This window comes from Spea bombifrons, chromosome 8 (genome assembly GCF_027358695.1).
Source record: "Spea bombifrons isolate aSpeBom1 chromosome 8, aSpeBom1.2.pri, whole genome shotgun sequence".
NCBI lineage: Eukaryota > Metazoa > Chordata > Amphibia > Anura > Pelobatidae > Spea > Spea bombifrons.
The window spans coordinates 28,403,048-28,428,563 of NC_071094.1; the positions used below are offsets into that span (position 1 = coordinate 28,403,048).

General features: G+C 38.2%; 1 protein-coding gene across 1 annotated transcript in view; it reads left to right on the top strand.

Annotated features, from left to right (window-relative positions):
- Window positions 1–25,516, top strand: part of TENM1 (teneurin transmembrane protein 1) — a 243,912-nt gene that overhangs the window by 184,437 nt on the left and 33,959 nt on the right. The window contains exons 21-24 of the mRNA XM_053473912.1: window positions 3,603–3,746; window positions 11,498–11,747; window positions 17,093–17,113; window positions 18,348–18,580. Of these exons, the coding sequence (XP_053329887.1) occupies window positions 3,603–3,746; window positions 11,498–11,747; window positions 17,093–17,113; window positions 18,348–18,580 (648 nt within the window). The remainder of the gene's footprint in view (window positions 1–3,602; window positions 3,747–11,497; window positions 11,748–17,092; window positions 17,114–18,347; window positions 18,581–25,516) is intronic.

Here is a 25,516-nt window from a genome sequence, read left to right on the forward strand (position 1 = left end):
CCTGTCATATAGCTATTTATAAAGGACAGGTTACTTGAGGTTTGTACTTAGGAAAAGCAAAATTATTCCATCTCTTTACCATATGTGATGTCTGTATTTGGCAGATTTATTGCCTCCTCTAATTGCCTACTCCTTTAATCATTTATCTTTTTATTAGTTTATTTAATGAACAGTGACTGAAGGTTGAATATATTCCTTTTAAAACCATCAACCTTTCCTTAATATATTCATGAAGACTTCTGTTTAAGAATAAATTTTACTTTAATTATACTGCTTGTCAACAAGCTTCAGAAATGTGCAGAGTATATACATCTATCCATAATCAGTGGTGTAACTATAAACATACATTGGGCCCCCTAAATTAACATATCGTCATCTTCCTTTGCTAGTTCTTCTCAATTTAGACTGAGGGTTCTGGAGTACAAACTCATGTTAGACCACAGCTTATTGTGGCAACCAGAAAAGCAGCAATAGTAATAAAAATAACAACACTGGATCGGCTGTTTTGTCGGTTTGTTCCACTATTATACCTGGGAATCTCCCTGATCTTCCCCAAAGGTATGACAACATCCAAGGACACCTTATGATCTACTAGTGGGATTGCATGGTGGCTTAGTTCTGCCTACCCTATATGGAGAGTTAGACCTTCAAGTCAAAATCAGGTGGACATTCCCCAGTATGCCATTTTCAAAACATACATGCTGTCGAGGGACCCGCTGCCTGAGTCAATCCGCCGACTATCTCACACCGTCAGTATTTCTGGTATTCCCAATCACCTCCTCGTGCATCAGGCAGCTCAGCCTCTTAAAGGGGAAGCCTCTGCATATCATGTGACTTGCTCACTTAGGACATTACCTAAAAAATCATGCCCCTTTCTACTTGCTCAGCTGTAGCAATACCCTGTACTAGAGTGTTGTCTAGTGTTTATTCTGATTTATTGTTGAACCTTGCTGTCTGTCCTGACCACAATTCTTGGCCTCCTTGCATTTTGGTCTCCACATATGTACCAATACAAAGCCATAATAGGTTAAAATATACTGCAAGGACAAGTTTTACAGTAACAATATATAATACACAAGTAAATTCGTGTGTTACACATAAAACATCCCCACAGGCTGTCACTAGCTATTTGGTATTCCGTTTCCAGAGAAGACTCCCAATGTTGATCCATTCAAAACAGTAAAGTCAATAAAATATTTAGAAACAAAAATAAAAGCCGGGTGCCATCTGATACATTTTATCCCAGTGACCTCCAGTGGTGCAACAGTATCTAGCCACAAGTAGCATTCTGATGCCTTCACTCGATTGGCTTGGTTTCAATGGAGGCTCACTGAGTGATGGCATCAGGATGGTGGTGCGAATATATTGCTCTCGCTGATTGACACAGATACTGTATACTGGACCGAGCTGGTGTGGTAATGGGGAATCAAAGGATGCACATACATGGGTTTTCAGACATTTAATTAGTTACTAACTCATTCAGATTCAAATGTTTCCGATAAAAGGCATAATTAAGAATACATTATTATAGTCTACATTATACTTTCAGAGTAACTTAGATGGCATTGAAGAAAGTATTGATATTGAGGCACAGGGTGTGCATGTGCTTTCATGTGCTCTAAGTGCAAACATAAATTATTTTAGAAGAGCTCAAGACACGAGAGCAAAGAGCCTGGCAAAATGTTGAGACATCCTGTGCACTATTGAAAGCACAGAAGGCGCCTGTCCCTCTCTGATGAATGCATAATCATTCTTCTTACATACCACAAAATGAATTGATGGGTTATGAAATCTGAAAATGAATGCTATTTGTGTTATTAATAGAAGATTTGGAAAGAAGACATAAGAAAAATCAATGCTGGCTTTTTTTAAGTGTTTTTATTTAATTGAATTGGGTTGCCTTTACTGCAAGAGAGCAATTTGATTTCATTTTGAAGCTTTGTTTCTGCCACTTCTCGAGCATTGTTACAATAAATTTACAGTTTATTTTAATGTTAATAGTTTAGAAAGCATTTGCAACCCTAGCTACATGATGGACTCAGAAACGCTCCTATGCACACACAGGAGAATGGGGAGACGAGGTATTGTGTAATTTAAGGGAGCTGAATTTAACCACTTTATGGCCATTTCTGGTGATTATATGGATATATATTCCTATAATTTAAAATTTAAATAGGATTTGAGACTTAACATCTGAAACAAAATGATAAAATAATTATATATATATATATATATATACCGTATATATCATAAAAATTTAACTCCCTAGCAGTTTCTATACCTGAGAAGTGTATAAACTAGTTGATCCTGATACAGGTATTAACACTTTAATTTCCATTACAAACATTCTGTTGTAGTGAGTCACTAATAGTGAGGCAACCAGATTCTCATGACCAATGTCCTATAAAGTCTCTGATCAAGAACCTGTTAGAACCCAAAGTATTTACAGTAGAGTGAATATAAAAATACAGTGTCTTTTCTTTGTTCTTTGTTTCCCAGTAAACCAAATGTTGCATTTTTTAGGCTTGTAAAAAATATATTGTTATTTGTGTTTCATTTGAAGATAACATGTTAATAAATTGTGAAAGTAAAATACTGGATACTAGACTTATGTATTCGGATTCGTACAAATTGCTAATTTACCGAATGAACCAAAAACGAGACCATACCCCTTACAAAGTAGAAGAAAACAAAAAGCTTTAACAGAAAATTGGGGGCCCACATTTACTCACACGCTCATTCTCGTTCACCCACTCTCTCACACTCTCTAAATGTTTCCCTACTTTCTCTGCTGACCATTTCCACTTCTGCCGGCCACTTCAGCATCTTCTATCTTCTCCCTTCTCTCTTCAATCTGCTATCTTTGTCCGCAAATCCATGGACATAACCGGTGGGAACGTCCACCAAAATGGCGGAGCATGCGTTGACGTCCTGTCCCCGATCCTCTAATCAGGAAAGAGGACGTCACCTCAAGTGCCATCATTTTGCCCTAACTTGGACTGAGGGCAATATGGTGGCGGGTCTGATAACGCCCTCTCTTTCCAAATTGGAGGATCAGTGAGAGGACGTCACTGCAAGAACTGCTATTTTGGCGAAAGTTCTTGCCAGGTTATGTGTGCAGAGATGCAGATGGAGAGAAAAGAGAGAAAAGAAGAGAGATGATAAAAGAAGATAGAAAATTAAGAAGAAGACGAACATGTGGAAGTAGTTGGCAGAAGTGAAAGTGGTTGGCAGAGACAGTAGGGAAACATTTAGAGTGAAAGAGTAAATGATAGTATGCTTGAATATGGGCACTGGGCAACAAATTTTGTTCCAGAATTAATAATGCCCCTGATTTTTCAGCTGAACCTAATGGGCAGGGAATAAAATTCATTGTCTGAAAAAAATCTGAAAAAATTCTGAATTTTGTCTGAATCGTTTTTTATCTATTTGCATGTCTACTGAGTACTACTTATAAAGACACAAGATGCTGTACTTCATCCTAGTAATCTCTCTATAACAAATGGTATGTCTAGGTTGTCTATGATGGTATACAATAAACAAATGCATTTAACAAAAATGTAGATTTAGAAATGATGTTTTTAATTATTTTTACATGATAGTATCAGTAGGATATGAATATGAATCTTGCCAAGACCTTGTGTTGTGGGAGAGAAGAACAGTTACCTTACAAGGTTTTGAGATGGATGCTTCAAACCTTGGCGGATGGTCCTTTAACAAGCATCACATTTTAAATCCCCAAAATGGTAAGTGAAACGCTTATGTTGATTTCTTTAGATTTCAGTTTCACAGCTACGTTTGGCTTAACTGGCATTGAAATTTGTGGATTTTTGTCTTTTAAATGATATGATTCTGGGATGCAGTTACTAAATCTCAGTGTGATTGGCTGCCAATGTGGCTGTTTCACTCTACCATGCTCTATTTAAAGTACATCCTGTGGAGAAGGAATCAGACAGTGTTCCATCTCTCTACAGTTTTCAGGAAAATCAATGCTTGTGCATACTAAGAGCTCCCCCCTGCGGCTTAAATGGATTGTTCACTTGCAAATGTTAAACCAATTTATGGACATTAGCGTATTCTGGCCTATGCCTAGGGAGGCAGTTGCCCCCTTTGTCGCATAACCAGAGGCATTGTGTGCAATTGCGTGATCAGGCTCCCAGCACATTACTGTTTCATGGCTGCACAGTCTCCATGGCAAATGTACTCTGTACCCCACATGCAGCTCGCAGGGATATGACATCCCATTCCAAACTCAGCATAGAGAAGGGCAGCCATGGAGTTAAGCCCTGCGAGGGTCAGGACTAGGACAGCACCTGGCTAAGATACATCTCTGCTTGTGAATATTTCACTTATCAGTGCTTACTGCCAAACCAACTGATTCCACTTCAGCATGTATGAGATACATCCACCCAGTGCGAACCTAGAAATTTACTCAACCGATCTGCAAAAGATTTATGCTTTTTTTAAGAGCTCAGCTCTATGACAAGCTCAATTCATGCTAAATGCTGTTATTATTCTTTATTATTTATTGATTCATGTAGCCCTATATTCCACAGCTCCGTGCAATGTACACAGCTGGTACACTATATGTGATATCAGTAATTGGTGATACCCAGGCCCGGACTGGGACAAAAAATAGGCCCGGGCATTTAAGCCTGAGCAGCCCATATTTATTTATTTATTTATTTATTGTTAAAGCCCACCCTTCATGTACCATCTTTGCATTTAATCATTCACACAAATCATTAACACATTCATTAATGCAGTCTCACAAATCATTCAAGCAATTCATCCACACATGAATTCATTAATTGTCATACGCATTCACACAATTCATCCACACATTTATTCATTCATTCTCATACGCATTCACACTACCCCCTCTCATCATCTTATCTGCCCCTTCTCACTATGTTCCCCCTTTTCACTATGTAACCCCCTTCCCCACTTATCAATATGTACCGCCTCTATCTAACCCTCTCCCCCTTTCTCACTACCTAACCCCCCTCTGCCCCTTCTCACTGCAGCCCCCTCCCTCACCCTACTTACCTTGTTGCCAGAGCAAGCAGCAACTGCGACCGCGCCTGTGGCAGGGCAGGATTGACTTAGGGGCTGATGGAGCTGCAGCTCCAGGCTAGTACCTTAAAATATGGCCGCATTAAGGCAGAGCCCCTTAAGCCCGCCGCAACTGCAACCGGGTCCGCCACTCTAAGGCAGAGCCAGCCTTAGGTGTTCTGGCGCCCTGTGCGGACTACTCCTCTGGTGCCCCCCCATCACAAAAAAAGAAAGGAATAAAAACTTGTAACAAAACTCCCCTTTCTCACTATCTATCCCCCTGTATCACTATCTACCACCTCTGCCTCTTCTCACTGTTATCATTATATACTGAGGCAGACATTGACAGTGGTACAGCATAATACTTATCACTATATACTGAGGCAGAAATTGACGGTGGTACAGCATAACACCTACCACTATATACTGAGGCAGACAGTGACGGTGGTACAGCATAACACCTATCACTATATACTGAGGCACACATTGACAGTGGTACAGCGTAATCCCTATCACTATACATTGAGCCAGACATTGACAATAGTGCAGCATAACACCAATCACTATATACTACGCCAAACATTGATGTGGTGTAGGCCTACCACTTCATTGTCTGGCTTAGTAGTAGGGATGCACCGAAACGAATTCTGGACTGAAACCGAAAATGCAGCATTTACCTGTCCGAAACCGAATATGACCTCCCCACACCATAAAAAAATCTAACACTTTTATTTAAAGTAAGTAACACACCAAAATAGGACAAAACAATTAAAAAACAATATTATATGTATATATATATATGATTGTTAACAGCAATCACATTCCTATCATGCCCAGGCATACCCAGATTCCAGGATGTACTCGCAGACTTGGCATGATAGGAGTATGATTGCCCTATCTACCCCTTCTCACTCCCTTCTGCCCCATCTACCCCTTCTCCCCTATCTACCCCTTCTCACTCCCTTCTCCCTATCTACCCTCTTTCCCCCGTCTCACGCCCTTTTCCCTATCTACCCCCTCCTAACTATCTACCCTCTCCCTCTTTGAAGTTCACTTACCTTTCAGGAGTCCTGCGGTGGGGGTGCAAGGCCTCTGCCTCCCAGCTCTGCCACTGTATGGAACAGTATAGAGTGATGGGAGTTATGATGTACTTTTAGAGCATAATTAGATCATGAAAAAGACATTGGAAATGGTACAGCATAACACCCATCACTCTCACACACTTACCAATCCACACATATATACCAATCCACACATATATACCAATCCACACATATATACCAATCCACACCTATACCAATCCACACATATATACCAATCCACACGTATACCAATCCACACGTATACCAATCCACACACATACCAATCCACACACATACCAATCCACACGTATGCCAATCCACACGTATATACCAATCCACACATATACCAATCCACACATATATACCAATCCACACATATATACCAATCCACACATATATACACCAATCCACACATATATACCAATCCACACATATATACCAATCCACACATATATACACCAATCCACACATATATACACCAATCCACACATATATACACCAATCCACACATATATACACCAATCCACACATATATACACCAATCCACACATATATACTAATCCACTCTCACTGAATATTTTCCTACCTTTCCTCTTTTCTCCTTACAGCTCCTTTTCCTCCTCTTCGCTCCTCTTCTTCAGTTCTTCTGTCTTCTCTGTCTTCTTCCGGTTCAGAGGGCAACAGCTGCTGTGCGCCGGGGTTTGTTGTCAGATCCCGGCGCACAGCAGCTGTTGCCGTGCAGATCACAAGGGAGCGGTATCGGAGGTCTTTAACAGACCTCCGGCTCCCTTGAGTGATTTTAAGCCGCGTTGAACCCGGCTTAAAATCACTCAAGGGAACCGGAGGTCTGTTAAAGACCTCCGATACCGCTCCCTTGCGAACCTGCTCCTCCAGCGGCGGACATTGCTGTCCGTCTCTGGAGGGGTGCCGGGTGCCGCAGGTTGGCACCCCCTGATGAGCGGCACCCGGTGCGGACCGCCCCCCGCCCCCTAGAGTGTGACGCCCCCTAGAGTGTGACGCCCTGTGCGGTCGAACACCCCAAAGGCCGGTCCTGCTCTAAGGGGCCGGGAAGCCCCCACCAGGGCCGGCCTTAGGGGTCTGCGGCCGCACAGGGTTTAAATTAAAACATCGGGGGTTTTTTTCAACTTTATTTAACATCCTCCATGTTAAATAAAGTTAAAAAAAAACTTTATTTAACATGGAGGATGTTAAATAAAGTAAAAAAAAAACCCGATGTTTTAATTTATACCCTGTGCGGCCGCAGACCCGTAAGGCCGGCCTTGGTGGGGACTTCCCGGCCCCTTAGAGTGGCGGACCCGGTAGGTAGGGTAGGGGCCTGGAGCTGCAGCTCCATCAGCCCCTAAATCAATGCGGCCCTGCCGTGGCCCGGCCCACCGGGCAAATGCCCGGTGTGCCCGATGGCCAGTCCGGGCCTGGTGATACCTTGGTAGATTGCATTTCCTATTTCAACACTACACTGCAAAATAATCCATATCAGTGGCACAAATAGAAAGAGAGATCATTTGCAAAGGTTCTAGTGTATTTTCAACACTTAACAGCCTTAAATCTTGAGGACCTCTAGACCCTGGGGCAGCTTAACATTTTTCATGACAAAGAAACATAGAATATAGAATTTGTCGGATCTAGTCTGGCCATTTTTCCTGATGTAAAGACTCAGACCTTAATCAGTCCCTGGTTTTGTATTGGACTCGGGACATGCATGTTTAAATAGAGTGGCCCCACTGCATAATTACGCTTAATTAATGTGAAAAATATGAAATAAATGAAAGGTGTATGATAGATGGATAGACAGACTGACGGATAGATTTATGTTGTCTTACCCTGCATTACCATAATCATTCTATTTTAATTCAAGCTGTGTAGTTTCCAGTTAGTCTGGAAAGTAAAACGCAAGAGAACGGAGGAAGGCTTAAACTGTAATAGATAAAAGATGAATTATAGTTTGTGCAGCATAAGGGTGGATTCAATTAATTAAAGTTTAATTTAATACTAGCAAATGTTTCATGCATAAATTTGGAAAACATACCAGAAGTGAATTATAATCAATTTTCTCACATAATAGAGATAATGGTACATTTTATTTGTTCCCCTAACACTGTCCCAGCGGTAGATTTTTTTTCTCTTGCTTCAAGTGCCTGGTAACTGTAGAAGAAATGCTACTGTTCCCGTTCCCTAAAGGAAATGTTCAAAAACACCAAACTTTCAACAGTATGGAGGTTAAATCTCTATTCTGGATATTTCAGTAATGTACAAGCCTATAAAGAATCTACTACAGTGTCCTCAAGCGTGTATTTCTTCATGTATTCCATACAAATAGTTCTGGGCAAGTAAGTGAAAGCATTAATATGAGTGATGAGCTGGATCTGGCAAATCAAAGCCAAGTCTTGGTGGTGAGCTTGAGTCTTGTTCAAGAAGATCAGTTTTTTGCAAAGTTGTATCTAACCAGGGTTTAATCACCATAATGTGGATGTCACGTTAACATAGCAATAACATTGGAGGGTTTTTATGGTTTGATATTAATGATTTTAAGGAATTATTATAGAATTTCTAACCATGACTAAAAAACAAAGCCAATAAACATTTTTAGTGGTGGGGGTCATAAATATCTTGCTTCAGGGTGACTACATAGAGCAAGTTAATTGAGTCTTAACCTTCTCTGTCTATGAGAGTGTCCTTGATCATCTTCGGTTATCAAGATGATATGCATAATGAATAATAAGAATTATACTAACGAGAACATCTCTGAATGCTTCAGAGTTAAAGGTACAGTCAGCTACAGATACCAAAATGATCAACTGTGTGCTTCACCCTCATACTATATTAGCAACAACAGTTCATATGTCAAAAATGGTATATGCAAAAAAAACCTTAGTATCTTAGTGCTAATTTTACATGTAGCAAAGCCTTATAACCATGCCTTGACCATTCCTTTGCTTTAGATTTCTACTTAATAGTGTGTCTTATTGTCTGTTAATGTTATTGCTAATGGTCACTCTCTTTACTGTAATAGTGCTACAGAATATGCTGGGGCTCTATAAGTAAAATGTCTTCCCATTCCATTCTCTAGTGCCTTAGTAAAGCCGCTGCCATGACAATGGGTTTTACATTCATTGGTCACTGTCAGAATACCTAATTTCGAGTGTATCTATGGATAATACTGTAAATATTCCCAGATTAATTTAATGTTTTCAACACTCACTTTTTCATTTTTTGAAAAATCTAAATTGTAATATTATGAAATATTCACCCCTATCATTCTACCCTATGGCCTTATGCACTGTGAGGTTTCAATGTATACAATTTATACAGTCTCCTGTGTGTAAATATGTTTTTTTCCATTTGTTTTTTTTATTATTTGTGTAAGAGAATAGTTTATGCTGCTGATTGTGGTGTTATAAATTATTACGGTAGTTGCAGGTCTACCACCTGGGAATTCCATCATAATTTCCCATTAGTTGTGTGCCAGTTAATCGACACTTGGAGCGTTACTGCAATTTACACTGTAAGCTTATCGGTGCTTTACTCCAGGCTAAACCATTTTGCCCATTCACTCTACATGCTCCGTTTTAGATTGCATATTTGCGATGCAGATAATTTATCAGCCTCATTTAGGGGAAGATTAGAAATAGCAGGATTTTAATTATATATTCCTTTGGGCATTTTTGGTCACATTTCTAAGGAGAACATAAATTTATAGATAATTTTGTCTTGTTATGCTTTTGATCCTCTAAAACAATGTGGTACCACATGAAATAAAGAAAGTGGAAGTACATGAAATAGATTGGAATTATTGATGTATTGCATGAAAATACACTTGGATTCATTCTTAATTATCTTGAAGCTTCTGTAACTGCCATGCACATAACCTCTGACTTCTTCTGTATTCCTTATATACTGCAAAGTTTACATGAATTCTGAGTGATATAATAAACTCTTCTATTAGATTTATACAGCACCACTACACACACACACACACACAGACACACACAAATATACACATTTCTTCTAGTTATAACAATAATTTAATGTTACATCATTTATGTGTTTTGAAACACAATCCATCTTTAACTGTGTTTGTGTTAGGCTTAAGTTCTGGGATGCAGTCCAGTATGCAGAGTACAGGGTTGATATCCAAAGTAATAAAGAAAAAATCCAAAAGTGAGGTCAATAAATAGTCCAGAAGTCAAAGGTAGGTAGCAGGACAACAGAATGCAGAAATAAGGCCAAGGTCGGTAACAGGAGACACCAACAGGATACAAATCTTAACCAGGACTGAAGTATAGTGGCTTCCGGAGAACTGAGCAGAGGTTCTTGGTTCAGAAAAACCTATATAGCGTCCAGGTGGTACTGCTAATGAGGATGACCAGCATGTGTGTGACCACACGTGCAGCAAACCAGGAGGAACAGCAGGATGGATAATATCTAGTGCTGGAAGAAGGCTGCAGCATGTGAAGTGCTGGTGGCAGATAATCAAGGCAATTGCACACAGTCTAGAATGAAACTGGTTCAAAACCTAGCCTGACGGCACGGTAGCAATGAAGATAATAAAAGGAGAATGATGGCCACACTGACGAGATAATGTGATGCAAGATTAAGAACGATTTGTCGGTAAAAAGGGTAGAGATATAATGTTTAGTATGTAAGAGTCAATAAATACTCAAATTATAACACTCTGATTAGAAAATGGGTAAACCCTAGGACGGATACTTTAGCTCATGTTAGTTGCTTGAATACCAGTTGATATTGGATGGATGGATGGATGGCTGGATGGATGGATAGATAGATAGATAGATAGATAGATAGATAGATAGATAGATAGATAGATAGATAGATATGCTATAAACTTCTATTTTTCCTCAGGTTGAATCTTACTTATATATGCCAATAATAAAACAGCCTTCTAAATCACTTTCATCCTATACACAGATTTTTTTTTTCTTTTATTACTTTTATTTTTATTAATTATTTTGTGTTGATAGCTAATTTGCAGCTTCACAGATGCCTGTACAGAGCCTGACCTGCCGATATTGCATTACAATTTAATAGTTTTAATAAAGTCTACAAGACAATGCTTTGCTTTTAAATGGTGTATATACCCACATACACACATGTATAAATGCCTTCTAGTTCAGATTAAGTAGATACTGATCTATGTGGATGGCAGTACTTTTCACACGTACTGTGTCAAAGAAGCGACAGCGCATTTTTCTCAAATTAAAAACTAATTAATCTATTTTTGTAGCACTTGCATATTTGTAGTTTTCGGTTGCTAGGGCTTCTTCTGCAAATATATTTTCATTTTTTCTTGTTATTATTATATACGTTTTGGATTTTTTTAGGAATTTTGCACAAAGGAGATGGAGAGAATATATTTATATCTCAGCAACCTCCGGTGATCTCCACTCTGATGGGAAACGGTCAACAGAGAAGCCTTTCCTGCTCCAATTGCAATGGGCCAGTGTATAACAACAAACTTTTTGCTCCAGTTGCTATGGCAACAGGACCAGACGGCAGCATATACATTGGGGATTTTAACTTTGTAAGAAGAATACATCCATCTGGAAATGTCATCAGTATTTTAGAACTTAGGTAAGATATAATCATCAAAGATTATGTATTGTGGAAGTTTATTCCAATGTGTGCGCTACATATTTTATTTATATATTATATTATATTATTTTTATATCATTTAATATTGTATTTTTGTTTTCACTATTTGCTTTTCCCTAAAACTGTTCTTCTTCCTGAAGGCAGGATCTACACTAATCATGAGTCAATCGCAGGAATTATAATTTATGTATAAATGTTGTTCCAGTACACAAATCAGTACACATTTTAAGTACTCTTGCAAATGGCTATTGTTGTTTAAATTGCCTCTTTAAAATAAATTCATAATTCATGTCAATTGTTGCAAATGTAAAAATGTAAAATCTGTTTTCATGTGAAACGATAACAGTAAAATTAGAATTATATAAAAAATATATATTAAAAAATTATATAAAAAAATGTGTTTAGTGTATAGCTGAACAAGATGGCGTTAAGGTGCCTTTCCACTTAGATGAAACATTAATTGCAGTTGTCAATAAATCGTGGCTGTAATTTTATTCTCTTCTACATAGAAACATTAAAAATACTTTTTCAGTTTCTATGGCAATAACCTATCAGTGTCTGTCTCTGCGTGACAATGTAATGTTCCTAGCAAAAATTGTGAATGAGACGGTATTTTACAAGAGAAAATAATTATGTGTGAAAAGGGTTTAGGCATTCAGCGGTACTAGAAATATATTTCAAATGCTGAATTTGGTTACAAAACTGTAAAAAAGTAGGTGGAACAGCCAACTAATGCATGGGACCAGATATTTCTTAGTACTGTCTGCAAATCTGTTATAACATTACTATTATTGTTATTAATATTTTTATTGTTTTATATTGCACCATCATATTACATGGAGGTATACAACTCTTTAACCTCTCTTGCAAAAGCATAAAGGCATTCAGCCATGTCATTTGCCCTCTTTCCCCACTCTCCAGCTCATTCATTTGGCCAAACACATCTCCTGCTTGCCACTGCACCACCAGCCAGCTCCTGTCCTCGTGAAAGCATTCCAGGGGGTCTTACAAGACCCCTGCACATATGCAGAAAGCACTCCCATTGTAATCAATGCCACTAATGCCAATGATTAGCTGTTTCAAGCATCTTCCATAGAGCTGCAGCTTCTCCTATCGTTTCCTACAGGTAAAGATTTCAGGTTAAAAGTAGTTGGTGACGCTGCATAATGGTTATCGTTTTGTATAAGCAGGACAGCACCTTTAAGTAACTCTTAAGTAGAACAAGATTCTACATGTAATGTAAGAATTAGGACTATTGATAACCTGATATGCAACAGTTTCCTTTTAAAACCTGTCGGCAAGAGAAATAATCCAGACAAAAAGCCTAATCATAATTTCCATTTATACATAAAGAAGCCCGAACAACCATAACAATAATAATAATGGCCCTGTGTTTGAACACTCGTATAGCGTTTTCATTGATTTTATATTGTAAGCAAAATGCAGAGTTGCAATTCCAGAAGGAATAGCAGAATAATCTTTCAGCTCAAGTTCATATTTCCTACTTTTCTGTTAATGCACAAGTGGGTATCTTAAGCTATTAGCGTGTTGCAGTACTTAATTCTATGTGCACGACATTTATCCACCTCAATCAGATTTACAGCGCCTTTGGTGAAATAGAACTTTAATAAACACTTGTGTGTTTACACTGCACTTTTCAACCAGAACAAACAGCAACATGAGATTACATTTCATGCAGCCTTGAGAGTTGGAATTGTTTCTGTATAAATAAATAAATGAATTTGAACTTGTTCTAAGAAACGCAATTATTTCTTAATGATGAGGCACCGTTATGGTTGCTGTAGCACTAATTTAAAATGAGGCACTCTGCACCTTCAAAACAAGATGTTAAAAGTATATCCTGAGGCCACGTGTCAAAAGTGGTGAAATTAGCATTTCTAAAGTTGTACATAACAGAATAAATAGCAATCAACATATTGTCAACTGATTTTTTTATAGCGATAATGCTAATGAAACACCAATTTGAAAAGGCTGCAGAATGCCACATGACCAACCTATATTAGAGTTAATATTACATTACCTTTTACTCAGCAGAAGCTTGTAATGCTCACTAATTTCCAATATGTATAGAATACACGTTTTTAACGATGGTGTGCATGTTTATATAGTATACATATGTGTGAACAGCAGCCCCTCACCCCAACACACACGAAGCTGTTCCTCTTCCACCCCACACAATACATCCAACAGGTACTATCTCCCTGCACACAAGACATCCAAAGGGTTAACCCTTTCTGTAGACAACACATCCAACATGTCTCCCTGCACAACATATTTGTCTGACACCATCCTCCCTCCAGGCACACCACTGTCCTCACTCTCACCCTGTACACAATACTCAATCCCTCCTATTCTGCACACAATGTTAAAGATCTAACAAAGCCTGTTTGGAGACTCTGCATGGTCTTTGGAGCCCTACTTCTTGATCATTATGTGAAGAGCAGGCAGGGAGGCCAGACTGATAAGAGGGAGCATCAGACATCAGAAAACAACAATATAGTAATTATATATAGATAATCATTTTGAAATTTAAAGAAGTTGGGACCTCCCAATGTCCTGGTACCCTTCTGTTTTGGAAACCACTTGAGAAATAAACATAGTAACACACACACAATTTCAGAGCTATCCAACTTTTTAAAATTATCTGGGACAAGTTTATATATCAGCCATACATAGGGTTACTAAAATGTATTTATAAGGACAAAATGGTTAATATTGGACACATGTTTTCTATGAGAGATCATCAGTTGGATGTATAGAATGTTCTTACTGGAACTAGTGAGTAATTTTTTTTACATAGCAATGGGTTTTATCTCAAGTAGGGATGATGTAGGTGGTGCGTCAGGCAAAGTTATTACCCTATTTAATACAAGTTGCAAAACTGATAAAAAAATGAACATGGTCTTTCTTCAGTTTTACACTGTATATTTAGATAAGTTATATTTCCTCCAAAGAATAGGTATCTGTTTTTTATTTGTCTATCTGCTGCATGACGCAAAATGTAGTTTGTTATCATAAACTATAGTGTTTAACTTTATAATTATTGGGGACTGTGAACTGTAATAGTGTTAAGGGAATATTAAAGGCATAAAAAATATGGCTTATATCCCATTAAAGATGTGTTTTCTCAGCTGCTAGCTTTGTTTTTCCAGTAAATACCTGTAATTGTGTACAAGCATAATCCCTGTTATAAGACTCTCCTAAGTGTATATTTGCTGCTTGCTGCTTTCATTGTTCATTTGAACAGTAGGGTGCAATGCATTATGGTATTCTATGGCAATAGGTTTGTTTGTGAGAATAGATGTGGTAGAGTATAATTATTTCTATTGTTACAGATTAAGTGGTGCAGGATTATCACAAAATATGTATATTTTATTTAAGAACAGAAATAATGTGTCAGTATTTTTCTATAATTTACATGGAATACAGAATAATATTTCAGATATTGGGTTTATTAACATACTTAGATATAAGTATACATTAAAATGATATCTTTCCTCTCTGTGTGTGTAACAAGGACCACTTCACTTCTAGTCCAATGCACCTTCTCACTTTAACCTCATGTAACACTGCCTCTCCTGCTGCTGCCCACCTCGCTCACACCCACAGAACTGATGAAAGAAAGAGTGATGGTGAAGGCTTCCTACACATCCGCATTTTTCAATATATTCTCTCTGCTATATCACTCTTTCTCCTTATTTGAAGTTCATGCTATCCAGGTATTTAATGCTATATCTCTACACATTGTTGTTGTTGTATACGATCCTCCTGGCCCTGCTAATATTTCTTGACCACTTCTCCTCATGGCTTCCCCACTTCCTCTCACCTGATATCGCCTCTGTCATGCTTGGAGACATCCCCATAACACCACATTAAGGACTGTGGCTTCCAAAATTCCTTTCCATTACCTCCTCTTTTGATCTTAGATAGCATACTATCTCCCCTACGATGGTCACAATGGTCACGCCTTGGACCTTTTTTATTCTAGCATGTGCTTTCTTCCCAACTTCTCTTATTCACCTTTCCCCCTGTCTGACCTCTACTTCCTATCCTGCTCTCTCATCTTGTTTCTCACACTTTCCTTTTCCTCCCACCAACCTAGCCTAACCAGAGACTTTAGCTCTCTCAATCTTCAGAAACTCTCAACCAACTTAGTCCCTCTTCTCTCCCATCTCTAAAACCTCATGCCCTAACTTTGGTACCTCTCTCTCTATAACTCCATTGTTACATCTGCTCTTGAGAATGTAGCCTCATTTACCACTCCCCCTTAAGGACGCTGGCATACAACAATATCCTGACACCTTCTACATTGTTCCCGCACTGCTAAACGTAGTAGGCAGAAGTCCATACATAAGCTAATATTTTCAACATCTCCCTCTCTACTGGATCTGTCCTATCCTCCTTTAAGCATGCTACCATAACTCTTATCTTGAAAAAGCCTTCCCTGATCTGTCCAACTACTGGCCCACCTCTCTCGCCAAGGTACGTCAAGGCTCAGGACCTCTTCTGTTCTCACTTAACACTTGGCAAAATAATCTCAACCTTTGGTTTTCAATACCACCTGTATGCTGATGACACCCAGATCTGCCTATCTTCTCCTGATCTTTCTCCCTCCCTCTTAGATTGTGTAACTAACAGACTTGCCTACATCTCTAACTGGATATCTGCATGATTTCTAAAACTCAATGTTTACAAAACCACATTTCTTATAATCACTCCCTCCAGAGCTAACATTCCCTCAACAATTTCCTTCAATGTCAGTGGCGCCCCTACTTTTCCTATTCCCTCTTTTGCCTTTGGACAATACTTGGTATGTGGCTGGTCCATCTCTAACAGTGGCACATGTACCTCTTGTGTAATACATCATAATTCTCTCCTTACCCCTTATTTCTGTAAGTTATATTCTATTTGTTATGTCTTGTTTACCCATTGTGCAGCGCTGCCGAATATGATGGCACTATATAAAACAATAAATAATAATAAAGAAAAGAAAGGCTAAGTTGGCCATTCATTACCCATACTTTTGCTAGGGAGTTTAACGTGCTCTTAACATGTGCTGTTAAGCAAACAAACCTTAGAGGTCTCCTGTTTGCTGGTTTCAAGCAGCTGGTAGTGGGATATAAGATAATTATTGTTGTGCAAATTAATTTGCAACAGTTAATACTACAGGCTTTTCTCTGTCTTACATTGTTTCTGCTATTTGAAGCAACTTTACTAGTTTTTGTTGTGAGCCTTAAACTTTTACTGATTGCTGCTTGTCTTCTTTTTCCTTGTGCTGCACCAAACCTGATTTATTGTATCAGAAACCGTGATACAAGACACAGGTAAGCGGATCATTGCCACATTTATTTATGATGTTATTGATTTAGTCTAAAAATATAAAAGGAGAAATTTATTATCAATTTGGACAAGATTTAAGAAAGGTTTACATAAACAACATGTTATGCACAAGGGGGAACTTCATCTAATTCATTTTTATTGCTTTGCTCTAAATCTGATATTAAAAGAGTATCTTTGCTTCCATTAATCAATCGCCTAGATTTATGATGTATCCAGCCAGCAAATTCCTTTTGGATGTCTGGTTATTGTTCAGTTTCCGTTGTCTGTAAAATGAGTCCTATCGCGATCCTAAATATCTTATACTGCTGGGAGTTTTTCCATGGGATGCTAAAGCCTTTAAGTGGTTCTACCAATAAGCCAAATAAGCCTGTTGTCAGTTCTGATCATCACAAAAACAACCTTTCCGCAATACTCGGTCATTTTTGGAACCTCTTGTGAGTTAGCAATATTGTATTGTATATGGCCAAAAAGTACATTATATATCATTGCAGTGTATTCATTTTTGACTCACTAATAGCGTCTGAAGGTTCTGATGCTAAGGCTGTGCGTAGTTTTATTGTGTTTTTGCAATTCTGTGTTTTTCTGCGGTATGTTTATTCATTGGAAAATACAATATAGTGGATGCATTATAGGGAAATGTAGAAATGATGGAAGTGATATGAGAGCAGGTCAGATGCATCTGGCAGAAGCAGGGATAAGTACATGGAGGAGGGAGAATGGCCTCAAATAAAGAGCCCCTTATCTTTTTGATGAGACTGTTGTCATTCATATTTAAAACATTATGCCTACAGACTAATTTTTTTAATTTCCAAATACAGGCTTAGGGGGTATTGAGATATCCGAATACAACAAACATCTAATAGTCCCCTGATGCTTTAATATTAAACATTGGTTTTGCAGCTCAGAGAAATTAAAATGGCTGCTGGCAAGAAGGGAAGACTTAATTGCTGGCAAGCTATCTCTATGGCAACGTCAATCAGTGTTCTCAGGATGGAGCATGAAGGCTCCATTTTCCCAGAATTCAGCCAATAAATTCACTACATGAGAGGAAATCAATTTTGCTTTGATCAGAGGCCAAATGTATGCTTTTACTTGGGATATTTCATAATATGAAGGGTGCCCAGTCATGACTTATTCTTACAATGATAATTCCAAATAATTTTGACATTTCAGAAGGGTTGATGCTGACTATAAACATATCTGTTATTCTTTTTTCAGTACTAGTCCAGCCCATAAGTATTACTTGGCAGTGGACCCAGCCTCAGAAGCTCTTTATCTCTCAGATACAAATACTAGAAAAGTCTACAAAGTGAAGTCTCTTACTGATGTGAAGGACCTGGCAAAGAACTATGAAGTCATTGCAGGGACTGGAGATCAATGCCTTCCATTTGACCAGAGTCATTGTGGGGATGGTGGAAAAGCATATGAAGCTAGTCTCAACAGTCCAAGAGGTAAGATGTATAGGGCTTGATCTCCTTTTGGAGATCTCTTGAGGTCCTCCCCAAGTGTAACAGTGAGCGGTGCCTAATGTGTTGTGTTAAGGACGCTTTTTGGTTTGGCAGGAACCGGCTGATCCTCATCTTACTCAGAGACTACCCCATCATCGAGAAGGAAAATGAATTACTAGTCCTCACTCTCCTGATTCTCTTAGCCTTTGGTTGTTTGTTTCATCCCCTTCCACTAACACCACTTCCCAATGCTCGGCTGCTATTCCTACTGCTGCTATTTTTGCACCCCTGGAACAGTTAAGTGTTCCAGTTAAGTGTTGATGTCATGATTACTGTTGCTTCTTTGTATTTTGGAAGATTGATTGCTCCAGGTATACTTTAGATTAATAGATTAATGGACGTTACATTATATAGAGTTATCTTTACACCAAAGTCTTACAAAGAAATCAGGCAGCTGGTAGCCATCTGTATATCACAAGCCCATCCCAAAAGTGGTTCAAATCAACTGACAGGGCAGCAACTGTCTTGTTATACTTGTGTGTGCAGGATATCAAATGATCCCCTTACTTTGTATGTATTGTCTCCATTTTATGTTTTATTGCAATGTTTTCGCACCCATCTGAAACACATAAAATGTATTAAAATCAATGACAATTAATCAATTAATTGAAATATGATTGTATCGTTTCCCCTGCTAATATTGATTGATATTTTATTAATTGCCCATTATAACCAATGATTAAACACCTGTCTCCTGCTGTGTCTTGAAACTAGGTCAAAGCTGAATATTTCATGTTTGTAAAAAATATTTAACATATTCTGTGCATCAGAACTCTTTTTATGTCCTTAGGCCATTGAAACAAAGTTGGCATTCTACCAGTGAAAAGATATCTAGAATTCCTTAGTATTAAAATCTTCAAGTACGGTATGGAGATTTTTTGGAAGTGCTTTTTTGGAGGAATCATAACAAAGGATAATAACATTTGTAAAATTTGGACATTATGGCTGGTTTTTAAGAATCACTTTATTATACGGTTCCAAATTAGCAATGAAATAATGCCTCTGGTTATATATGATGCCCTGAAAACCTGACATGAGGGTTGCTTTTGAAGAGTAGAATTTAGAATGAAAGTATTTTATTCCACTAAGAAGAGAACCATTTCAAAATATATCATGAAACATAGTAAGTAAAAAAAGGGCGAAAATATTTTTTTAAAGGAGAAACAAGTAAATTATTGGTACTGAAATTATCTGTCATTATCATTAGGAAAAAGAGTTAGTATGGGAAATTTAGCATCAGTTGAATTATCATCGAGTTTTTACAGTTTGATGATTTCCGTGGTCGCTGTGCTAGGCTGGTGGGAAAGTAGAGAAACCAATTCAACTCCAGGTAGTTGGCTATATATAGCATGCAAGCTACACGTTGGAGACACTTTGCCTGTATACAGCTGGGATGCTGTACGAGGCAGAAGCACTTATAGTTTTTGTGCCTAACCACACACTGCCAAGAAGCTGAAGATGCATTTTTAGTATTAATTTAGGAGGAATGTGCAAGTAAAGCATGTGGGGCCATGCTAGTTGTGTATTTATGCCATATTATATTAGCAATTAGATATTTTAAAGCAACAAATTACTCTTATTTATTATTTTTTTGCCTTTAAGTGCAAAAAACAAACTAATTTTTTTGTTTCATTTTTGGCTGATTTGTTTTCGGACAACTAACTTCTTTTTCTGCCCTTTTATTTCGGACAAAAGGCTTTTTCTATTCAATAACCAAATTCATTGTCATTCACTCTCTCACACTTTCTCTCTCTCTCTCAGTGTCTCCCTACCTCCTCTGACAGCCAATTCCATTTCTCCGCATCTCCGTCTCCTTCTCTGCAGCTCTGCCGCTTTTACACTCTCGCTCAGTCTCCCTTCATTGACAACCAATTCCATTTGTCCACTTCTCTGCAGCTCTCCTTCTCCTTCCTTTCCCAACTACTGAGTAGTTCAGCATGACAGAGCCATCACGCACATCCCTCTCTGGATTAAAGGAATGGGTGAGGTTGTCCCTGTAGTAAGTGTACTCCAAGAGGCCGGAATAGTACAGACAGATCTGCAGAGAATGAGAAGTGCAGAGACGCTTCTCTTTCTCCGCGGATCCTTCCATGGAGAAGAACAAGAAGAGTAGCTGAAGGAAGGAGACACAGAAGCAGCTGTCAGAGAAGGTTGGGGGGGCAACAAAATTTAAACAAAAATCCAGAGCTTTCTCGCTCTTTTTCATTTGTTTTGTTGGAGGCCTTTCCTTGTTTTCAGACATTTGGCAAATTTCATTAACATTAAAAATTTGTTCAAATCCCAATGTACAAATCTATTATTTATATAGCCCCATCGTATTCCACAACACTGCACAATGGGCAAACAAATAGTGCATTATATCAAAATGACAACTATTTTATTTTTCAAAACTATGTACCTATTGTAAAGTGTTCTTAAATTTACTATTTGAGAAACTTTGTAGATTTCCAGGGGACTGGAATCAATTAACTTGATTCACTTTGACTTTGAACTTTATTTTGCTGCCTGGGTGTGACAGGCAAGAGACAGTAATTGAATGTTTGTAATGCTTCACCACGGGCTTCTCAATCTTACACGGTGGGATACTTGATTAGAACTTAAATTCTGTAGGATTTTTCTTAACCCTCTATTTTCTGTTTAGTTCATATGAGGATTTGTAATTAGAATTTACAATCTGTTTCCTTTGGCTCCAAGGTGGCATTGATTTTCTTTTTTTTTACATTTTTAATTCCCTGCTAGCTTCCTTTGCCATTAGAATAAAAAAAAGATAGTTTTGCAACATTTTATTTGTGATTAAATGTCTCCTGTTGACTGGTTATTGTGCTGTTTCATCAAAACCTTGGCTTAACTATTATCATTTAAATGTTGAACAGGTGGCAGAAAACATATGTACCCCTTAAGGAGAATTAGTGCAGACACCAGCTCTTGAAGTAAAGAGAGAATAAGTGGCAACAAAGTCACTCAAACCCTCTGCACCTTTACATTGTGTCTAGCAGAAATGCAGTGATTACAAATGTTCAAATAAAATGTGGCTTGTCTGATTTGGCCAGGATTTGATTTGTTTTCCAAGGTGAACGGAAGTAGAAGAAATACAATTGTCCGCACAAGATCAAAACAATGATCAGCTTCAGTTGAAAATGTTATACATTTTATCTTATAAGAAAATATTTAAAAAAATTAAATTTGTCAAGACTCTATATCTGGTGAATTATAGCATAAAAAGTTTTTTAACAATTAAGAAAAATCTGATGTCCCAAGGTCATAGTGGCTGAGGGTATTACAGTCTCAGTTTTAGACAGACAATGGGTTATGGTACCATGGGTAGAGAGGAACTTGTACCAAGGAGCAATTCCCTTCTTGCTTTTCCCCTGCTTACAGCAGACTAGCATTCTAGGATATCACTCTTAAATAAAGACTAACCAGCTACATAAGATTAACATAGTGAAGTAGTGATCTTGAGGTTTTATGTAGAAATTCCAGTGATTCCTGAAAACTGGGCCTACATTATTCACCCCTACCATCACAGATACCTGAAAAGGTTAAAGACCAAACCTTCACTTCACCTCCGTGTCTTCCACAGAGGTGGATCAAATTATTGGATCCCAAAGATAAGCTGTAATAAATGACATTCAGAGTAATTGGGTGTTGCCACAATTCTTCATTTTACATGTAATCTTTTGGAATGCATCTCTCCGGAGACTGAGAGCACACCACTATAGAGAGATTTTCAATTTAGATTTCTATTGTTGTAGCTTTGGCTCAAAATAGTTTCAAAAGGCTGGGATAAAATGCTTGGCAGCATTTGTACATATAAACCTCAATAAAGACAGATGCACTGTGCAGATGTTTAATAGGATCACTTGTCCAGCATAACAAACAGGGCTATTCATTTCGGCATATAGAGTGTATTTGCAGGCTCCATTATTACTATTTCAAATGCGTTATGGAGATGTTTAAGTAGAGGAGGCAATCATTCTACAAACTTTGTGCATTGCCATGGATTACTGTCCATACATTTATGTTTTTGCTGATGGCATAGGAGCAGTCACTCAGTTTTGAGTTGTAAGCTTTTCTAAAAACTCACCATCTCAACTCTATTTGCAGTGAACACTCATTGGGGTCTCTTGCTGGATCAGAACCCAGCCAGTCCCTATGAAATGCATGGAGCTGTTATGCTTACACTTTTCAATCAGCACTAAAATCAATGCTTGCAAAAACTTGCAGCTGGTTGGTGAATGGTGAATTCCCTGAGCTTTTTGCCTGTGATAGGAACATCACAGGGAGGCTGTTCTTCCTGCTGTAAAGACTCATACCTTAATCAGTCCTTGGTAGTTTTATGCTTATCCTATGTATGTTTAAATTATCTCACTTGTAGTAGACTTGTGCTATATCTAGCTTACCCTTATGCTTACCCCATGCTTGATTAAATGTCTTCACTATATTTACATCTACTACTTCTGCTGGAAGGCTATTCGATGCATCCACTACGCTTTCCGTAAAGTAATATTTCCTGATGTTACCTTTAAACCTTTGCCCCTCTAGCTTAAGACTATGTCCTCCTGTTGTGGCAGTGTTTCTCCTTTTAAATAAACCCTCTTCCTTAATCTTGTTGATTCCCTTTAAGTATTTAAATGTTTCTATCATATCCCCCCTGTCACGTCTTTCTTCCAGGCTATATTAAGATCATTTAACCTTTGCTGGTTAGTTTTATCCTGTAATCCATGTACCATTTTAGTAGCCCTTCCCTTTCTCCATCTATATCCTTCTGGAGATACGGTCTCCAGTACTGTACACAATACTGCAAGTGAGGTCTCACCAGTGATCTGTACAACGGCATGAGCACTTCCCTCTTTCTACTGCTAATACCTCCCGCTATACAACCAAGCATTCTGCTAGCATTACCTGCTGCTCTACTGCATTGTCTGCCTACCTTTAAATCCTCAGAAATAATTACCAGAAATAACAATTTGGCCTGTAGTTGTCCAACTCCTACCTACTGCCTTTTTTGTGAATGGGCACAACATTCGCTACTTTCCAATCCCCTGGGATGACTCCGGTTACCAATGAATCTTTAAATAAATCCATGAACAGTTTTGCTAGTATACCACTGAGCTCTTTTAATAACTTGGGGTGTATCCCATCATAGCCCCATCAACTTATTTGTCTTTACCTTAGACAACTGAAGTAGAACCTCCGTCTCGATAAACTCACATATTTCAAATGACTCAGTCTTTTTTCCTAACTGAGGTCCCTCCCCTGATTTTCATCTGTAAAAACTGAACAGAAATATTAATTGTGGCCGTCAGCTTTTAACCTTTATCCTCTTCTACATACATTCCTTCTTTTGTTTTTAATCTAACTAATCTTTGTTTTACTTTCCTTTTCTCATTTATATATCTAAAAAATGTTTTATCTCCCTTTTTTTACTGACAGGGCAATTCTCTCTTCTGCATGTGATTTGGCAGCTCTTAGTACTTGCTTTGCTAATTTCTGCCTAATTTTATAGATCTGTCTATCTTCCTCGCTTTGGGTATTTTTGTATTTACTAAAGTCTAACTTCTTGTTTTTTACGATTTTGGCCACTTCTGCAGAGTACGACAGCGGTTGTTTTAATTTTTTACTCTTACTGACCAGACTAATACAATTTTCTTCAATAATTAAACTTTTTAATAATCCCATTTCTCCTGGGATTTAAATAGCCCCAGTGACTCTTCTACACATATTCTCATTTTAGAAAAGTCAGCTTTTCTAAAATCTAAAACTTTTGTTTTTGTGTGGTGACTCGGTCACTGTTCATATTTTAAACCACACAGACTGATTATCACTAAATCCCAAACTTTCACCTACAGAAATATCCGTTAACAAATCTCTATTTGTGAACACTAAATCCAATATGGCCTCCTTATGAGTTGGCTCCTTAATTACTTGTTTTAAAGATAACTCCCAGTAGGGAGGTTCCCTAAACTGCGAGCATTTGTAGACATGACCTTTAGCTTGTCATGTAACACTAATGCTGCAATCGCTTTCTGTCCTTGTTTTAGGGGGCACTCGTAGTCATTTTGACTTTTCGTTTTGACTCTTCTTGTTTTCTGCTACTTCCAAGAGGCCAAAATAGTGCAGAAGGATTTGCAGAGTAAGAGAGGTGCGGAAACGCTTCTCTTTCTCCACAGGTCGCTTTGCATTATTCTGGCCCATTCTGGTGGAGAGAGTGTGCACTGAGGCCACGTCATGATCCAGAAATCAAGAATAATACAGACAGATGCTCACTTTTCTTTCTCTGTGGATCTGTCTGCATTATTCTGGCCTCTTTGAGTACTTCAGCAAGAGGCCTGGAGCACCCCACCAGGACAGCCTCTCCCCCATTCCTCCAATTAAGAGAGTGTGGAGCCCCCACCCTTTTAATGTAGAGAAGTGGAACAAGAAGGAAGACAGAAGAAACGCAACAGAAAGAGACAGGAGGAGACGGGGAGGCAGTAGCGGTTGTGAGAGAGAAAAGGTAGCGCCAAAGTCAGTATGAGAGAGAGTATGAGTGAGAGTGAAAAAAACAAAATGCAAACATTCAGAGCTCTCCTTTGTTTCAGTGGGGTTCCCTAATCTATGGACACTTCTACGAATTAATTAGATTAATTAGGCAAATTCTGCTAAAAGTTTAATTCTTATAAGTCTGAATGCACAAGTCTGCGACATAGAAGTCTGATTACCTGATTGTGTCTGCATTGTACCAATGATAACTTCTCTTTGCAATCTTGTAACATTCAAGTCTCAAGGAGAAGCACTGTTGATGGGTATGGGGGAGGGGGTTTAACTAAAGATTACATCTGTTTTCTGCCTTAAGCAAAATGTAAAGGGCAAACATTATATCGAAACATAAGAACTATC